Source organism: Acanthopagrus latus, chromosome 3 (assembly GCF_904848185.1).
Source record: "Acanthopagrus latus isolate v.2019 chromosome 3, fAcaLat1.1, whole genome shotgun sequence".
Taxonomy (NCBI): Eukaryota; Metazoa; Chordata; class Actinopteri; order Spariformes; family Sparidae; genus Acanthopagrus; species Acanthopagrus latus.
Window position 1 is genome coordinate 17,129,108 of NC_051041.1, and position 19,774 is coordinate 17,148,881.

The 19,774-nt window shown below is 44.5% G+C and overlaps 1 protein-coding gene across 3 annotated transcripts in view; it reads right to left on the bottom strand.

Moving 5' to 3' along the window:
- calcr (calcitonin receptor) overlaps positions 1-19,774 on the bottom strand; it is a 56,696-nt gene that overhangs the window by 12,891 nt on the left and 24,031 nt on the right. The window contains exons 2-16 of one of the 3 annotated variants that reach the window (XM_037094084.1): positions 13,858-13,923; positions 10,847-10,988; positions 10,436-10,543; positions 8,232-8,317; positions 7,997-8,141; positions 7,792-7,902; positions 7,595-7,707; positions 6,831-6,903; positions 6,624-6,734; positions 6,289-6,398; positions 5,868-6,024; positions 5,660-5,770; positions 5,446-5,558; positions 4,489-4,580; positions 1,187-1,298 (exon numbers count right to left, since the gene is read on the bottom strand). In XM_037094084.1, coding sequence (XP_036949979.1) covers positions 1,187-1,298; positions 4,489-4,580; positions 5,446-5,558; positions 5,660-5,770; positions 5,868-6,024; positions 6,289-6,398; positions 6,624-6,734; positions 6,831-6,903; positions 7,595-7,707; positions 7,792-7,902; positions 7,997-8,141; positions 8,232-8,317; positions 10,436-10,543; positions 10,847-10,988; positions 13,858-13,902 — 1,629 coding nt within the window. In that variant the 5' untranslated portion in view covers positions 13,903-13,923. Of the gene's footprint in view, positions 1-1,171; positions 1,299-4,488; positions 4,581-5,445; positions 5,559-5,659; positions 5,771-5,867; positions 6,025-6,288; positions 6,399-6,623; positions 6,735-6,830; positions 6,904-7,594; positions 7,708-7,791; positions 7,903-7,996; positions 8,142-8,231; positions 8,318-10,435; positions 10,544-10,846; positions 10,989-13,857; positions 13,924-19,774 lie in introns of all 3 variants that reach the window. The other 2 variants (XM_037094083.1, XM_037094085.1) reach the window with 2 other exon arrangements.

Below are 19,774 nucleotides of genomic sequence, written 5' to 3' on the forward strand. Positions count from 1 at the left end.
TATCTAGTTTCTGCACAGTATTCAGGCCATAAAGATTTTATGCAAGCAGTCGATTTTCAGACAGTTTTATTAACTTTAACTTCTGGAATTTGCATGTTGATTTTATTCACTTCTACATAAAAGGAAATTTACTGTATGACTTATTTGATCCACTTTTAAAGTTGGACTAACGCTGCATTAAGCACTTTTAAGACGCAGCGGGCAGTGAGTGAACGGTCATTATTTTTACTTCCAGAGAGGAGTGGTTATTGAAAAGTAACACATGAATTTATGTTTTGACTCGATAGTGAAACATTCTTACCAGACAGATTTATCATCTCTATCAAAACAGACCTCAGTGTTTCATAGAATTCACGTAACGCGTTCAGTGAGGCTCCAACACTCTGACAGGAGAATGTGAAATGATTGAAAATGCGACAGTGCCAATATATGGCACAGTGGGATGAAATATTAATTGGGTTTTACTTAAAAAGTCTGTTGTACAAACTTTTCTTAATATTTAAAATACGGAGCAGCTTCATCTGAATCTGTCTTCCTCCCACTGCCTGGCCCGGCACGGCCAAGTGAGTTCAATCAACCTTTTTTTTTTTTTTCTGGCTTTGCATAAATCACGAATACATTTGTATCTCATTTGAAGACAGTGAAATTAATCCTCCGCCTCACACTGTAACTGTATTATGCCAAAATGGCACTTTTCAGCCTGCTAGCATTCACCTCTGGGGATGTTAAAGACAGTTAGTTTGTTGGTCCGCTTGAAAAGCTGAACAATAAAATTTGGAAGAGAAGTAATATTTCTCTGAGGATGATGAGCAGCACTTTGTTCCAACTAGAATGGCACCCAGTGCCTCCACCGAGTCCCAGCAGTCCTCTTTAATCCTCTTTAAGAAAGTGAGAAATAAATCCTGGATCCATCCCTTTGACCTGATCTGCACCCACAGTTAATGGGCTCTATTCTCTCCTCCACTCAGGTTTCCTGGAAGTCTGTTCACAAGGTAAAAGCAAAACTAGTTACATTCCAGATGGTGTCAGCTGGACTGTGACGGCACAGTGAACATAAATATTCTTGCTTTACATCAACATGTTGGCTTGCTACCACTGTGATGATGCCGGTGTGAACAGTAACCTTTGTGGTCATTTTTTAGTTCTTAAGTATCCAACAGAGGCAGCTCACCGGGTTTCTGCTCACCACTTCAGGATTATTGACCACTCCGACGAGGTAGATGATGGTGAGGGCTGAATTGAGCACGTAGGAGCAGAAGAGGTTCTTGTGCAGGGTGATCCTCTGGCAGCTCAGACTCCTGAGTGAATAGAGATGGCGTGATTAATTAACATGCTGACAAACCAGGACATAATGTGATAATTAACAGCAGGACACCCGCAAGTTGGGAATGACACATTAAAAGGAAGAGAGACAAAAAACAGCTGCAACTGCAGGACAGAGAGCGACTCGTGACTGGCAGGTTAATAGTTTAATGAGCTTCTCGGATGTTGCAACAGTCTGTAAAACACCAAATAATTGGAATCTTTCATCTGAGATCTTTTGTGCCGCTGGTGAAAATTCCCTGGGTTCAATGAGTCGGACTACAAACCCTGTTAAATAATGCAGAATGGATCCCAGGGGTGCTTCGTCATTACCTCGGCTGGCCACTCAGAATTAATAGCATAATGAAATGCTTGACAGGCAAAGTGAAAATATCTATTAGAAACAAAATGGTTACAAGTCATTCATATCCAGGAGCTTTATTGTTGCTAATGGTTTAATAATGTTTTAATTTCAGAGCGGCAATCAAATCTACTGCAGCTCACAGAGAGTTTAAAGCTGAATGAAACCAAGCCCCAAATATACTCCACAGAATACAGCCTCCTATAAATATGTCCTCTACACTTTATATCCTTTTACTGCTCACGGCCAATTTTATCTTTGATGAGTCATAAAAACCCCAGAGACCCATGAAAACGGGAACAGCGCTGAATTTCCTCGAGCCAGGACTAACCTGCATACACAACTGTAGATCGTCACAGTGTTATTCAGAGATTGTGCTCATCTCCAGCCCTGCTGCAGCTCCAGACATAAAAGGACATGCAGGAGCTGCCGAACGCGTCTATACAAGAGGTTTTATCTGGAAGGCCATGTCAGAACAGAGGCTGGATCCTTATGACAACATTCAAACTGTCACACATCTTCAGGTCGTCCGTTCATCCACCTCTGTTTTTCCACAGCGAGCTGGAGTATTTTTATCTGGGAATCCTGACAGTGTTAATGTGGAGCTGTAAATAACAGAGTGGTGCAGCTGTACACCATCACATTCCACCGAGAGCCGCGCATCTGGATCTTATAATACAGCAAAAAGCTTCCAATATTTTTAGTGTTTTGGCTATAAATAATAAATATAAAGTCATGGTTAAAAAGAATAAAGAAGTAAAAGATTTCATATGCCAGTAATTTTAATTTATTGAGATCTTAATTTGTAAGGACTTTGAGCTTGATGAATTATGAACGCCCCGCAGAGTTTGTGTGTATCTGAGTAAAGCAGTGGACTCTCGGGGGGTCACGGGGGTTTGCGATAACGCACCTGCCCCAAACACTGCCGCTGGATTTATGAGTGTGTATGAAGCTTCGCAGCGAGCTGAGGGTCTCTTACAAGATCTGCTCTGGATAACAGATGCATTTAGGAGGTCAACACCCGTCAACACATTAAACTTTTACAACTGAAGCACTGAAGAAGCACAGGGCCAGCAAGCAACGTTTCCACACAGTGTTTCTTCACAGGTCTAAATCTTATCAAAGATAGTTCTTATGTTGTTCCACCTTTCTTTGAGATAAACATTGTGTAGGTATTGTACGTCGGTGTGCCTACAGGCGAGTTGGTTAAACTGGAAGTGTGATCAGGCACATTGTTGGTGCATTGCATCATAATGACAGTTGAGAGCAAAAATTCACCTTAGACCAACAAAAACCTGGACTGAAGTCAAAGGGACACATTATTTAGAGCGCAGGATGCTGCTACAGGCAATCTGCACTCATCAATCGACTAGATTTAGTTTTAAATGTTTCCATGAGCACAGTAATGTTACTGCAGCAAATATCATGGCACCTTACAGAAGCAAAAAGCTGTCATTATAAACCTGACAGGACAGAGGAAACTCTCCAGAGAGGACCAAAATTAATAAATCAACAATAAATGAATATTTTTGGACAGCTCAGATGGAGCTCGGGATTCATCCTATCAGGAGGACGGATGCTGAACACAGTTAATTAACATTAGAGATGCACATGAGACACATGAGATGCTCTGCTGCTGGGGGCTCGCTGCAGGTAATGTGATTAATACTTTCTACATTAAAGATGTAGAATTTCAACAATTAACATTAATTGTATGACCTGCAACACCCGATCAGCAGACCTACAGGTCCAGGTGGAGGTGATGGGCGATGACTCACTCCCCAGAAAACATCCATGATCTTCAAAAACAGACAAACTTTCATCCACGTGCAGCACAGGCTGCTAACTTTTTCTCAAACTGAATCATTTTCATGTTTCTCATACATTAACTGAATATTATATCTCTCTTCCCCTCATCCACTTTGTTATTCTAAACTCTTATCTAATTGAATTTCAAAAGCAGTATCTCAATTAATTGTCCCCCTCTGGGATTAAGCAGTATGTCGGGATGAACTCCCTTAATGAGCGATGCACTCAGGTGGACACAGCTCTAATAAAAGCGACGGACTCGGTGGCCGTCACAGCTCTCCAGAGTTGAATCCTAAATATCCATGAAGGAAGTGAGCAGCAAGGAGATCAAGGCGGCTTGAAATTAGTGGAAGTTAAGTTGTTTATAGATTAAACTCAGTGAAGCAGTGGAACTATTTTCAGTCTGATAGTCTGTGACAGCATCGCCACAGTAATAATCTACCTGTTGATCAGATTCTCTGACAGGGACGAGTCTAACTCATCTCGTTATAATGCAACCGATGTAATGAACAGGATGTATCTGAAGTTCTCGTCTCTGGTTAGACTGTTGAGGAAAAAAACCTTTAACAAAACTCATTGACAAACAGCCTCAACAGGGACATCGACACAAACCAACAATCAAGAACAATGGAAGTGAAATTAACGATGAAGAACAAAAAGAAAAAAGGGAAAAAAGATGAAGCATTTTTGTGATGACAGTCTTGAGTGTTGATTTGCAGATGGGTTCATCTTTTAGCTGATTACATTTTCACTCATTAATGCTGAAAAGGTCATGAAACTGTACAACTGTTGAATTCACTCTGAGTGGACGGAGGTCAAGGTACTGATGAGTCACGAAGCGGCTGGAGGAGTCGGGAGCGAGCACCATCTGTGATGGAGCCTCTGAGGCCGGAGCTCCCACTGATTAATAATCCCATGACAAAGTCTATCAGGCACCATGTTATAATGTTCATTTTCAAACCACATCATTTAAATGCTATTTGACAGGCAGAAGCTGACAAGGTTGAATCCATTACCTGAAGTAGAAGAAGATGGCCAGAGAGATGAGCAGGGAGGCGATGGATAAAGCATGACCCACTATGGCCATGTAGAAGAGGATGTACGCTGACTGCAGCAACACAAGACAACACGTCCGAGTCAAATCAGCAACAGATAACAAATAACAGCAACAATTACAAGTCAAGTGAAGATATACGGTAGAAATACGTGTTGTACATGTCTGAAGCTGCTCGCTGAACTAGTGCAGTAAACAGATAATCAATCTGTGACATCATATATTTGGACAGCATGAGGAGTGAATTCTTCTGGGTCGTCAGGACGACATTCCAGCTCGCAGCTGTCTGTAAAAGGTTCGGCTGCACGTTGCCCTCCAGATGGGGGAGCAGGCTCCAGTGGGTTTTCTGTTTTATTCTGGATTTCCTTAGATATTTGCCGGTCGATAAAAGAAAAATAAAATAAAATTGGCAAACGTGTTCTCAGTAAAGTAGAGGGTGATTAATCGTCTGCAGTAAAAATGGAACTCATGGTTTGGAGGGCAAACGTTGGTGGTGCGCAGGATTTTTGGCGTGGAACGAAACTTGGCACCGGGTAGTTTCATATAATCGACCAATCACTGTCGAAGAGAGAAACAACGCCACCAGTCATTCAATACTCTGTCTGCATCACAGCTGAAAGGTGGAACGTGATTGGTTGAATGTCGTGTCATGGAGACTCCTCCACCCAAAAGTAACATGTCAACACATGTAACATGTGCTGACATGTTACTTTCCATCCATGAATCCATCCGTGGAGCTCAGTGTAGCAGAGTCATGTGTCTTGGAAATAATTTTAGTGTGTGGAGCAATTATTTATGAGCAGACACATCAGCGCCACATGTTTCCAGCTTCAACAGATACCACAGGCTGCACGTAGCAGACAGAGAAGGCTGTGCTGAGGTCTATGATAGCAGGCCACTCTATCTAAGGTTTCATTACCTTCAGCTTTGCATTCGTGTTTTCATTGCAGAGTGTGTAGTTGGACCAAGTCCTGTTGGTGTCTGGGTGGCGGAACCACTGCCCGTCCTCCCCACAGTACTTAGTTGCCTTTTCTGAAAGCAACAATTATGTAATAAATACAGCAACTCATATTTCTTGCAAAACAGAGCAGAGCTTTAAAAAAGGAGCCACACGGTGGCGTCTCACTGCTCACCTGTGGGGTCGAAGTCAGGGAAATAATTTGGGCAGTTCTGAGAGGTGTACGTCCCGGCCGGAGTGTCCTCCCAGCACAGCCAGCCGTCCCAGTTCCGACTGCAGTGCAGCCCTGCGACGCCGACAAAGCAGCGGAGAGAATTTAACATCCACAGAGGAGGAAGTGCGAACACAGAGACACCACGAGCCGCCGTAGATACTCTCACTACCTGATTTGTTGTACGGGGCATCTCGATTCATCTTCTCAAAGCATTTGTACTGGTTGTCGAGGATCTTCTTGTTCCCGATCTCCTGCTCCTCGGGGTTGATCACCGGACCGACTGTGGCCTCGTCCACCTCAGTGTCCCCTGAGAACTGGGCGGCTGCCTTCAAACAGACACACACACAGTTGCGATGTTACGATGTACAGTACTAGATCTCAGTCTCACTGCAGACATCTTCCACATCTCCATGAGAGGCTTCCCCTTGTGAAACGTACGCTGCTGTGTGATACTAAAGATGTTCCTGTGTTTTGTGAAGACCACATGCATCATTTTGTATCTGTGCAAGAGGCCACATGTGTTGAGCTTAGAGGAAAATCAAACTGAGAACATGCTGATCGTTGATGAAAAGCTTCAACACATGACTTACCTTCCACTTCTCCTTGCTGACAGCACACAGTGTGTAATTGGTCCAAGTCCTGCTGCTCTCCGGGTGGCGAAACCACTGGCCATCGTCTCCACAGTACTTAGTCGCCTTTTCTGAGAACGACAATAACGTGTGTCACACTTCCTCCAAACTATTTAAATAAACTCTGACTAAAGGTGAGCGATCCAACAGTTTTAGATCCTGATCAATCAATCAAGTGTCCACGATCATGTATTTAATGTCCTCTTACTTCAGTTTCACTGAATATCTTATGTGACCACGACACACAGGAGATCACAGAGGTTATCAGAAGTCACAGCAGAACTCTCACTGCTCACCTGTCGGGTCGAAGTTGGAAAAGTAATCAGGGCAGTTCTGGGAGGCGTAGCTTCCTGCTGGAGTGTCGTCCCAACACAGCCAGCCGTCCCAGCTACGACTGCAGAACAGACCTGCCACACCAGCACAGCCACCATCAGTGTGTTTCCAGGTGTGAGACAGTATATGAGAGCAGGTAACCAGCGTTACACAGTGAGACGGGTCAGTACCTGATTTGTTAAAAGGTGGATCTCGATTTATTTTCAGGAGGCACTTGTATTCATTCTCCAGCATTTTCATTTTCTGTGAAGAAAACAGACACACTACTGGTGAGAGGGGGCTGCATGAAACATTAGAGGTTAAAAACCGTCTTTCTGCTCAAACAACAACCGACCACAGCTGACGTGACAGTTCAGACTGTTCAAACCAACATCACACAAAAACAACCGCTCAGAATGCTTCAGGTTCAACACTGAGAGTTTGTATGACGTTAATCCCACAACGGTGATAAATAACTGAGCACAAAATAACAAAACAAGTTTTTGCCGAAAGATTAAAAAGTGACCATCTCCTCAGAGAGCTGCTGGATGATGTCACTCAGCCAGTCTGGTACCAGAGTAAATGATTCATGGGAGACAACAGCCAACAACTTCATGTGTTGTTTAACTCGGAGGGCTTGTTGGCAGATGGATGGAGGCGGACCGAACAGAGAGGCGTGCTCGTACTACGATGAGGACTTAGTCTGAGGTTAAACTGGGAGCAGCGACTCCACCAGCTGCCTCAGATCTGTGTGCTGCCGGAAGTTATCAAGGTAACTATACTGTCAGTTCTGTCTGTGCACGTTTGTGTCCTGAATCTAATTTGTTCCTTTACAGCGGATCAATAAGTGCAGTGTTGATCTGTGTGTGTGAGAGTACCTGTACTGTTACTGATATAATATGATCTGATTTATGTCCTGACCCTGCAGGTTCAGCAGTGACGGACAGATCGTTACCCTCAGCCTCTTCTCATGGCCGCTGGCACAGAGTGTGTAGTTGGTCCAAATCCTGTCGGCCTCTGGATGGTGAAACCAGCGACCATCTTCTCCACAGTACTTAGTCGCCTTTTCTGAAAGAACAACCAGATTTTCAGAAACCGCCAACAGTCGATTAGAGGTGAATTCATCACGAGAAGCAGAGTGTCGCTGCTCACCTGAGGGGTCAAAGTCAGTGAAGTAATCAGGGCAGTTCTGGGAGGCGTAGCTTCCTGCTGGAGTGTCGTCCCAACACAGCCAGCCGTCCCAGCTACGACTGCAGAACAGACCTGCCACACCAGCACACACACAGAAACGTTCATGAGTCTGTTCACATGGAGACTCCAGAGATGCACGGCGTGTTCCTTTAGACAGTGGCAGTACCTGATTTATTGTGAGGAGGATCTTGCTTCATCTTCTCTGAGCACTTCTTTTCATTCTCCAGGATGATTTCCATCGCGCCTCCTCTCTCTGCAGGCTCTGCTGTGAGCTCTGCTGCAGCGTCCCGTAAAAACAGGAGGATTTCCTTCTGAGAACAAAAAAAAAAGGAAAAGTTAAACGTCTAAATGAACGTACACACCAGCTGAGGCTGGCTTCCTTTCAGCCAACAGACTAATACCTCTGATTTGTTCTTCAAAGCCCGTTGACAAGTGGAGCCAGTCTGGACCCAGTGGCCCAATTCGTCACAATATTTGGTCACTTTTTCTGTAAACGAACAAAAAAGCCCATCAGTGATCATTTCTGAGCTTCATGGCCTGTATCATGTTACTGACAGGCACATTACTGCTGGTGTTTGTCTCCTATACAGGATCTGCACACAGTTCGTCTCTGTCTTTGGGTTTTGCAGCACACATAAACTGGACTCTGAGTCCTGGCATTACTGCACCACCGTGATTTATTCCACTTGGCACGCATCATCAAACATTATGTCAAATAGAAAAATTCCCTCTTTTGAGTCATTTTCTGGCAAATTCTCAACCGCGGGCTTAAAACCACATGTACACCTGGAGCCATGACTGGGTTAAGATAAGATCACATCGTTCCTGACAACAACAAGCAGCGCAGCCCGACCGCCTGGTCTCCTCCGACAGCTCATCAACTGCTCAACGAGCACTTCCAGCTGAATGTCTCCCCCCGAAGCCTCACATCAGCGGCATCGGCTTTCAAATAAGGAGCCATGAGGGGACTCTTAACGTCACGGGCATTTTGGGAAGATCGTTTATGAGCCCTCTCTTAGAAAAACACCCTCTCTCTCCTCTCATTCATATTCTCTCTCCCCATCCATCTCCATGGCTCCGACTGCTCTGTCGTTTCTTGTAATCCCTCTCCTCTTTTCTTTTTCCCTCTCTTTATATACCCTTCATCTCTCTCTCTGCCCCCTCCTTCACCTCCCCTCCCTCCATCATATTGCATCTCCTAAATCAGACACAACTCGACTCTGGATCTCCTCAACGAGACGTTTCTGAGCCGTGCATTCCTCATCCTGTAAGAACGGCTCGTGATGCAGCGACTGCTTATACTTCAGTCCAAACATCATGTGTACTTACATAATCAATTTCCATGGTCAATTTCCTTATTAATAAATGTCTGTTTTCATTCAGTCTCACTGATACAAGAGAGAATCCACTTTATAAATCTCTTACACCAGCTGTCCTGTAGACTCACGGCTGTGTGAGTTCTGCTCTGTCGTAGCTCTCAGTCACAGCAATCACACACGTGGTTTGTGCTGTTGGGAGGCAGCGTGGGATCATGGGACCTGACTGTCATCTGGTGTTTAAGTCATAGCAGCAAGTGACCAAATGAAACGTGCTGATGTTAGTGTGAAACATGTTAATACGGCAGCTGAGTTACATTTACATTGATTCCAGTGTTTCAGGTGTTTCCTAACTGAGGCTCTACGAGGGGATCAAGCAGATGAGACTGATGAACACGTTTTGGACGTATGAAGTCAAAAACTCAAGTCGAAGTTTGACAGTGTTGTCAAAGTAATTATAATTTATCCCGATGGGGGAATTTCTCTGTTGTCAATGTGAAACCTCAAAACTAAAAACATGAGGCCTGGTTGTACAGTCACAGGCTTCAGTCTCTGGAAACACAGACGTCTGTCCTGTACATATTCAGATATTTCTCTGGATCTCTCAATAATTTGTATCTGATGGTGAAGCTATTAGGATCCATGTGCATTATTAATATCTGAACCAAAGCTCATGAAAATCATCCAGTACAGCAGATGTTCAGATATTTCAGTCAGGACTGAAGTGGTGGACTGATGACCCGACAGCCCGTCACAGAACAGAAGTTCAGACGGTGCTGTAATAAAGACACATGCAGAGAGACTCCCTGCTTCATAAACACATGGACATTAAATCTCAGTCAGATCAACAGTTCCAATAATGTGAGCAGGACCTGGGGGAATACTGAGCGTGCTGCACAGCTGCATGGATGTGACTGGACGCTGCTGATGAAAGAGGCAGTGATGTGTGAAATAGCTGCTTAATCAAAATGAGGATTTTCATTGCATTTTAAATTCATATTCAAATACAACTCTTGTGATATGACTGAAATATCTGCAGTTGATACAAGCTCCAAACTCCAGAGTTCAGAGCCAATTTCCTCCTGACGATCAGATAGAAACACATAAAGCAGCTTCCTGAAGATCATTTCAGACGATCAGCCCGATGACCTTCGACCTCCTTCAGCCACCCACAGAGGAGCCGGCTTGTTATATGTGCCGCCTGCTGACCTGGAATAAAACTAATTTGCAGAAAACATTCTCAATTTTTTTCCACCGTGTTCGATTCAGTGAGCACGAGTGTCTCTCACCCGGCGGGCCCAGGTCAGGCTGGTCCGGACAGTTCTGTGTTACAGACGTCCCGGCTGGTGTCTCGTCCCAGCACAGCCAGCCGTCCCACACACGTCCACAGAACGTACCTGCAGGAGGGAGAGAGGGGGAGGTGTAACCGCTACCACTGGGTCACTGCTAACACACATTCCCAGTGTCTTTATCTGGACGCTGTGTTGTGTAACACAGCATCATGTAAGTCCTCCATAGCCTTGGGAGCTGTAATAACCCTTCAGACAGAGCACTCTCCGCTCAGCTGCACTCACACAACTCGCTGCAGTTACCTCAAACCAGAACATCAGCAGCGCTCTGACCCAAACTCACTGTCTCACAGCATCACTCTCTCACAGATCATCCATTTGGCCTTAAGAAGCCTTGAAATGTTGTCTCACCGGTTCTGTTCTCCTGGTGGTCTTTGTTGGACCAGTCAACACATTTGTACTGACCCCTGCTCTCCGCCTGTCCCTCCGTCACCTTCTGTCCAGGCCTGACTGACGGCTCTGAAACTGACTCAGCGTCTGCTGCCGCCCTGGGCTGTGGAGACAACACCAAAGGTGGAGGGGGTAATATTTTAAACCAGCGTGGAGCACAAGATGGAGTGCAGATATGGAGCTGATAGCGTCGTATCTACAGTCGCTTCCCTTTAAAGTGAGATGGAGCTGCACGATAATCTGAGACAATGACGAATCTGAACGTGTAATATTCCACAGCTGTGTCACGCTCTCATTGCTCCCACGCTGACATCACATAGAAATTCAAACAAAAGAAAAAAAGCACAGGAAGTTTTTTAAAGCATCTTCAAAGCTGATCTGATGAGGATGTGACGTTCATGTTCTCTGTTTGTATGTGGAGGTGGTTTAAAAACAGAGGGAGCCGGCCGAGTGAAGTGCTGGTGTTGATAACGCTGCTCACTGAGGGATGAAGAGCCCATTTTGCTTCGACTTATCTCTTGAATGTTTTGGCCAAAAATTAAGCCTCTCACGCTGCCGGGCGCGTGCACTCGCATCTTCTGAATTATTTCAGGATCTTTAATACTGAGCACACATGACTTATCACAAATGAGATGCAAACCTCCTCCCTCTGTCTCTTTATGGAGGGAAAAAGACATTTTCATTAGGCAAAAAAACACCAATCTGATAAAAGCTTGTGAAACAGTTCAGAACAACCAGTGAGGATGTGTGAAAATGCTGATGTCCCATGTAGCAGTTTAGCAGCCGTACATATGATGTCACTCCAAACATTGAAGTAAATGACGTCATACATACGACCACCAGGCCACCACCAGTATCAACAGATGAGCTGAACAAGGAGGAAAGTCTTCTTCTGTCACGGCATCTCGTCAGCTGTTAGAATACATTCAGCTTCTTGATGAGCACTCAGAAAGGGAAACATGCAGCAGAGCAGCACAGATACATCAGGCCTTAAACATCTGGCAGAGACGTTCTCCAGGACCACCACGTCCAGCTGATGCTGAACAGAGAAGGAAACTGAGGCAGTAAACTTCCACTCCGCTCTGACGCTGAAGGATGGAGACCCACAGAGTGTTTCTGGTATCATGAAAGACATCTCAAAGTGAAGCGGCTCCATCTGTAACAAGATGAATATGCTCCCTGTGCTTTTTCCAAAATTTACAGCCAACTTGCAGAAGATCTCGTTTATCATAGAACGCCTCATTAAACCGATGGGTGGAGTCATTTTTAAGGAGACATGTTTGATCTGTTTACACCTTCAAATCTATTCCAGTCTATTCTCACACGTCAGATCATGGAGCACAACTTGTCGCCCCGACACGACTCGTCTCATCGTTAGCATCGCTGACGGATGCTGCAGCATCCACATTAAGCTAATTGATGTCATTTCTCAAAACACTGGAGCAAAAAATGACTCCACCCTTCCTGACTGCAAATTCAGGAAATGCTTCAATATGTGAGACTGCAGCATATTATGGTGAGAATTAATGCTGTTGGGCTAAATTATGAACTGGACCAAAGAGATAAGTACTGTAACTGTGAGTTTGTGGTGGATTAGATGGAAACGATCATGTGGAAGGGCACACAGGCCAACACTAAGTGTTAAAGTTAGTGTTTCTTTGTACGTGTTGCACTTTTGTGAGCTTCTTCCTCTTCTCATCAGTCTTTAATGTCAGTGTTAATGCCCAGATTCTGCAAACAACAGATAATTTCATATCCGGAGGCGGAGCTGACGGTGATGAAGTCAAGCTCGGCATTCATGAATGAGTTTGTTGCACTTTTTGTGTTTTTTGTGCCTAAAGTTGCAACATAAAGAAATGTCAAGTTTCTACATATCCGTCGTTTGCAGAAACGTACATTGCAAATACATTAATTCTGTTACTGAATTGAGAAGACAATACGTTTATCTCTAAATGTTTTTTTGCATTTTAGATTTTGCACTTTTTTGCCTCCAGACCAGTTGAGGTCTGCAGGTCGCAGGTCGTCCTCGTGTTCTCACTTCTTCAGCAGAGATCCACAGCACAGAAACACCAGAACTGTTCACGAGGCCCGAGGTCTTATTTCTCTGTGTGTTCCTGAGAATGAATTGTGTTTTCTTGTCGTGCTGTTTGTTCAGTCTCTTTCTCTCTGGGGTTCCTTGTTAATGCAAGCTATCATTATTATTATTATTATTATTATTATTATTATTATTATTATTATAGAGTGTTTTATAGAAACAGCCTTGTTGGCTAATGTGGAGCAGTTGGTGACTTTATTGAGAGGACTGCGCTCATGCAGAGGGCGGTCATGGACATATGATCACTGAGATCACCATGGCAGTTGTCTGTTCCTGTAACATGTTAAAGAAACAATGATTTTGTGTTGTTGAATTATTGCTTCACAACATCTTTTTGTATGCAAAATGTTTTCTTTCTGTTTTCTTTTTCGCCTGCCGCCACAATTAACATTATGCACGAGATGCACTGCGGATGATCTTGCAGGGATGACAGGAAGTGTGTGTGTGGTCCATGTTCACAATGTAACACAACGCAAAGTCAGACCCACTCCAAACACACAACGTGGTGTTACAGGTATTACATCTAACTGAATGTGTCGTGCCAAGGTTGAACAGGTGAAATGACAGACAGATCCTAGATTGCACATCATCTGCATAAAAAGAAGTCGGGGTCAGACGACACATGCAGTCATGGATCACATCGACTCTCTTTCAGGTCATTCATGTTTTAATGAACAAGCCGAGTTAATTATAAACCATAATTATGAATAATAAAGGCAGGGTGAAAATTAATCATGAGACTTTTTTGCTGAGAAAAGAAAAATCACTGGACCAAAGCAGATTCTAAATGCATTACATGAAGATGTAATGAGAAAACACACGTGCACAGCATACATGCTGGACCACAAGAGACACGGAGCACAGACGGAGCGCTTACCACCAGCAGAACCCAGAGGATCCACAGGGAGCCTGACGCCTTCATGCCTCCCTCTCACAGGTGAATCTGTGGAGGGAGAAAAGATCAGAATCGTCAGAGAACAACAAACACACGGCTCTTCGAAATCAACATTACAGCACCAGCAACCATTAATCTGATGCAAAACACTGCAGCAGGAGGGCTGTGTGTGTGTGTGTGTGAGAAAGAATGCAGTTTCATTGTGCGAGCTAAAGGAGGAAGACGAGACACCACAGAGACAGTTGACATGCATCAGTCATGTCGTTGTGATCGTCCTCCCCTTCACTTCAGTGAGTGAGCGCTCGTGAGATTTAAATTCACTTCAGGTCTCTTTGCTTTGGCTCTCAGCGTCCCTGTTGGAAGCTCCATCACTGCAGTTTGAACAGTTCAGACGACCTGCTGGTTGCTCTGCACAGCACACAGAGGCCCAGAGGCCCAGAGGCCAGACTTCCCAGCAGATAGACGTGCATGAGCAAGTCTGTGAAAGGTGACCAGGATTGATGGTGTTTGTTTTGGCTCTCACATGCACTGACGGTAGGCTACTTAGCATTAGGATGACAAATAAAGCTGGAACTCCATCTGCAAAGAATTTAGAGCGAGGAGTCTCCTCTCCGACCAGGGATCCCTCCATCGCTCCCTAAGATTTCTCATTTCTCGTTAAAAATACAAAACTGCAGCAATACTGTCATTGATAGTCGAAAGATGGATGATTAGTTTCGTTAATATTTGCAACAGATGTCGTCTGTCCCGAAATCGAGACTCAGAGAGAGAGTTGAGTTTCTTTGTTCCAGGCCCATGACCTGCTCTCCGTCTCATTTACACTCAGCAGGGTAGAGCTGAAACCGCTCGTCTGTAGTTGTGGTTTTCATCATGACCCCGAACTGTGTCACGAGATGATTCCCTCTTGACATATCTTACAGTGTGGAACTGATTTGATATTACATTGCTTGTGTCAGTGCAGCCTGTCCTCGCTCCAAAGTGATCCTGCTCATCAAACTGTGCTGCTGTCGGTTCATCTGGCATCACGTCTGCTGCCGCGGTATGAATGATCTCAAGAGCGAGAAGGTCCAAATCCAACAGGAGCTGAGATCATTCACAGGACGTTTAATCTGAAGACTGGAGTTTGTGGAGTTCGTGACCAAGAGTCAAGATGGATGAGTTTGATTTGTGTAGAATAAGTGAACGCATGTAAATGAGCTAACAGGCGTCACACACGTCACGTGATAAAGTTGCGTCACTTGCTTGTCATGATCTTTTCCTGACAGAGGACCCGAGCAAACAGCGACTGTTTGACAATGTGACGACATTTCAAAGGTCATAATATATCACACTGTATGAACTTTCCTCTGCACACACAATACTGAATGTTTAAATATTGTATAACACATTTTGTAGTTGAAGCTGAAGGCAGCTGAATGTGACGAGCTGGAGGTGAGACTGTGTCGACCTGTGATATCGTTCAGCCTTAAAACTGAGTGTTTATGTGTGTGTCACATCAAAAACACACCCTGCAGATCAATCAGTAATGAACATGATTATTAGTTTCAGCTCTACAGTGTAGTAATTCTGTTTTGTATCTGACATTGTTCAGTCCTAACAGCTGATGACAGATTAACAGAAAGTGGCAGAAGGTGTGATGACGTCTGTCAGAGCTCAGTACAGTCGATTATTATCCTGCATGCAAATAAAAGAAGATACTTAACGCACTATATCCTCATACAAACAAGCAACAGTAACAACAAAAAGATCATTTAGAAAGTATCTGGAGCCCGCGGTGACATCTTAAACCTACTGATATGATGTGCAGTGGTACAAAACAGACTGTTTCAGCTCTAGAAAGCTTTTTATCGTCACTTTTAGTGCCTCATCCCCAGGGTGAACTGCCAGTCTTTACTTTTTTATTTTGCAGCCATTTTCATCCCAATCCTGCACTTATCGTATCACAATAACAAGAGACTCCGAACCACTCTGTGCTTTAGCTCTGCTCTGAAAAGAACTGCGAGAAAAACAATAAAAGACAGAAGAATAACAGAATACAGAGGAGGGAAAGTATGGATCCCAAAATGGCCTCCAGGAGGAGAAGATCTATAAAAAACATTATCATCAGCCAGAGAGCAGATTCACAGCAGTCAGAGCCGATCAGCTGTGGAGCATGTGAACGTGTGTGACGGTGGAATATTCTGTGAGACGGACGAGTTGCTACCAGTCAAACCAGCAGAGACCATCACCACCTCTGACCTGCTGCATGTGAGCTGTGGTGGACTGAGGGAACACACAGAGGCCAGTTTCAACACTTAAAGGAGTAGTTCAACATATTTGGAGATGCACTTATTCACATGTTAGCAAAGCATTGGATGAGAAGATTGGAAACAGAAGGAAACCTTTCTCTAAAACTCACTTCTTTACATAATATATCTCATTTAAAGAGCAGAAACTGCATCATGTGTTGGACTTTCTCTTGGGATTCGATGAGCTGCTCAGCTGCTGATGGAAGCTTCATATTTAGCACATGAATATGGGTGTTAATAAGGTTAATAAGTGCATATCCCCAAATGTCAAACTACTTCTTAAAGCATTCGTGACGAGTGTTGTGATTGAAAGCACCCTCACCGTAATAACACACTCTCAGTCCATCAATAATAAATTAGCCAACAGCACATTTCATATCTGTCAAATCTTCCGGCGAGTATGTCTCTCTGCCTGCTCTTCATACGGCGCTAAACATCCCCGGAGCATTTTGCGGACCATTAGGTCCGATGTGTTATGAGCGGTTAGGCCTGAAGCATGTGTAGCTCATTAAAGAGACAACAGCTCCTCTGGATCAGACACAGAAAAGCACTCAAACAGGTTGAGAGAGTGCAGAGCGCAGCGTACAGCCCTCCGTTCTGTCCAGGAACTCTGTTTACCATGAAGCCTACTGAAGATCCAGTGAAAGGTCAATCACTCACAGGTGTGCCACGCAGGATTATCCTAAAAAACAACAGACTCCGACTCAGTAATCCCCTTTATCATCACTCATGACCCATCAGAGTGTGTGTGGAGTCACACTCTCACACTGCAGTCAGTAGCCGTTTTTATACAAGGCAGCAAGCTGCCAGTGTGGCCGTCCTTTCTGTGGTCCGCAGATTTAGACAGAAGGTGGTAAACTGGGGGCCTGCCGGCCTCTGCATGAGGTGTCGATGTCCTGCACTGTTGTGCGACCCACAGCCGGGGAGTTTTAAAACCATGAAACAGCTGATCACATCAGTCAGTCCATCACTTCATCTGCAGACGTCAAGATGAACAACCGGACAGCTGCAGAGATCCAGGAGATGCAGCGTCTCCTCGGTCTCTGTAGCTGTTTGGTTGTGTTAGCTTGTTGTTGTAGCAGCAAGCTGCTAACAGTCGCAACTTTAAAATTAAAAGCCCCCCGATAAGAACCTGGTTCTAAACTCCAATGGGGTGTAAAGCTCTTATTCATTCTGTTCACTGCCCAACTTCCAGCTTCACGTCACGTCACGTGTTCACATCTACCTCAGAGGCTTTTGGAAAAGGAGGAATGTTACACCTCCATTTTACAGACAGGCCGGCACACTGCCACCGTTACCTTGGAGCAAATGTGCCGCCTTTTCTGTCTGTAAAGGGCTGGTGTTGTATGTCTGGGACATTTCTGGATGTGAAATACAGTTAATGAGAATATTATTCATGTCCTCAGAGACTGATCACTACAGAGCTGACAGACTGAACAATCACCTGTCAGTCAGCCTCTGAAATCCTGCGTAATGTACCTTTAAATGGACGATGACTGCAGATGACTCGTGCCCTTGAACACACATCGGTTTACTCTGTAAAGCCTCGTCTCTCCTGGAGTTCTGTACTTTCCAGACGCACATAATGAATTTGTGACTGACGTTCAGATTGTTCATATCTTATCTCTCATTTGACTTCATAATCTTTGTTCTCTTTGATCGTCGACTGGAATACAGAATTCCTTGTAAAACTAGAAGTACATTTGTTCTTCCAGTAAGAACTGATTTGTTTTCAGAGTTGTGCTGTTAGTGGTGGCCTCGGGATGAAAAATTAATAAGTGTCCTGATTTTATTAGCGTTCGTATTCCTGTGTTTTGTCTCGGTCCTCTGTTTCTTCTCTCCTTGTTCACCCTCTCCACCTCGGTTTAGCCTTCGTCCTCCCTCTCTTTTCGTCATCCTTACATCACTCTGACAGCAGCAGACGGCGCTCACGTCTCTTCTGTCTTCCGTCTTGCAGTGAGCGGTCACAGGCACGGTGACAACACACATCTGTGATGCAGCAGCTCCGTCTGCCTGCGTCCTGCCGTCTCCTCACCACTCCGGAGCCCATCGCTCAGTCTGAAGGGAGCAGCCACACAGACGTGATTTGGCGTCCCGTTTGCGGTCTGGGACGAATGAGCGGGATTACAATGAAATCTCAGGTGGATTAGTTTGATGAATGGACAGATTGTGGACATCACCCACAGGGCTGTCGCAAAAGTCTCGTCTGAAGAGCCAAATACTGCAGTGATCTACGAGGCCTGTGACAGAGAAGCTATAGTAAAGGAATTTCTTTACAGCCTCACAACTACACAGCCAGAATCACACTCACATGAAGTGACATTCAACACACAACATCACAGCTGCTCAGTGTGCTGTCAGAGAGGTGTGCTGGACACCTGTGGCCTTCTGTCACACACCATGAAGAGAAATTTACACAGACGCTTGATCATGTGCAGAGTCACGTGAACACAAGATATCCAGAGAAAACATGCACGTAAGTGCTGATGAAGGATATGAATCATTCATGATTATCTATCAGTTGTACATATTCAGGATGTATTATGAATTCCTCTCGCTTGCCGTTAACAAATGAGCAACTGACTATGACTATAAAAAAACATAAAAAAACAATAGCTTCATATTTTCTGAGAGAAACGTAGAGTAAACTCTACAACATCTCAAATATTTAGATCCGCTCACGTCACATAGTGTAATATTACTACAGAACATCACTGCAGACGCTTCCTTCCACTCTCCAGTTGTACAGCTCAAGTTTTATATGCAACATATTTGAGCACTCGGCATTCTTCTCACCCACGTCCTTTAACGCCACTCGTTTTCACTTATCTGCTGTTTTTCCAAGGTTTGAATTTCTGACAAGTGAATTAAACTTTTCACTTTTCCCACTTGGCTGTCAGGATGCACGGCTGTGGAGAGCTTTGTGTACAATTTCTACAACAACGATGACGTGATTCAACATGTCTCCAGGTGATGGAGAAGCACACGTGTCTTAATGTTGAAATGAACGTCAGCGTGGCGGCCTGCAGGAAGGTTATCAGCCTCAGAACTTGTAGTATGCTTAGTAAACTGGTGTCTGCTGATTGGAGGTGATGGACACAAACACTGAGCGATCCCAGAGACTGTGAGCGAGGCTTCAGTCCAAGTTATGTGCACTCATCAGTCAGTTTTATCAGCCCGCTCCGAGTCTCTTCTCAGCGCCGCCTGACGTGAACATATTTCTGTTCGAGGTCGAGCTCATGTTGAGGTGAAACAGGTTGAAAGAAGTGAAAGCTCTGCAGTTTGACTTATTTCATGTTTTTTGGCTTTATCCTCTTTCTAAAAATATACCAAATGCCAGTCTCTCCAATTAAGGTAAAAAGAACAAGCTTCCACCATTTCCTCACATTCATTTACTCCCAGAATCCAACTGTTCTCTGCATTCTCATTTCCTCTCTGCCCTCTTTTCTCCTTTCACATCCATATATCTTCTGCTCCTTTAATCTATTTCCCTTCTCACCTCGTTTCTCTATCTCTCTCTCATCCAGCCCTCTCCTCTCCCCCGCTCCCTCCTCCCTTCCTCTACAATCTCCCCCTTTAAAAGCTTTGCCCTCCTCCTCTCTGCAGTCGCC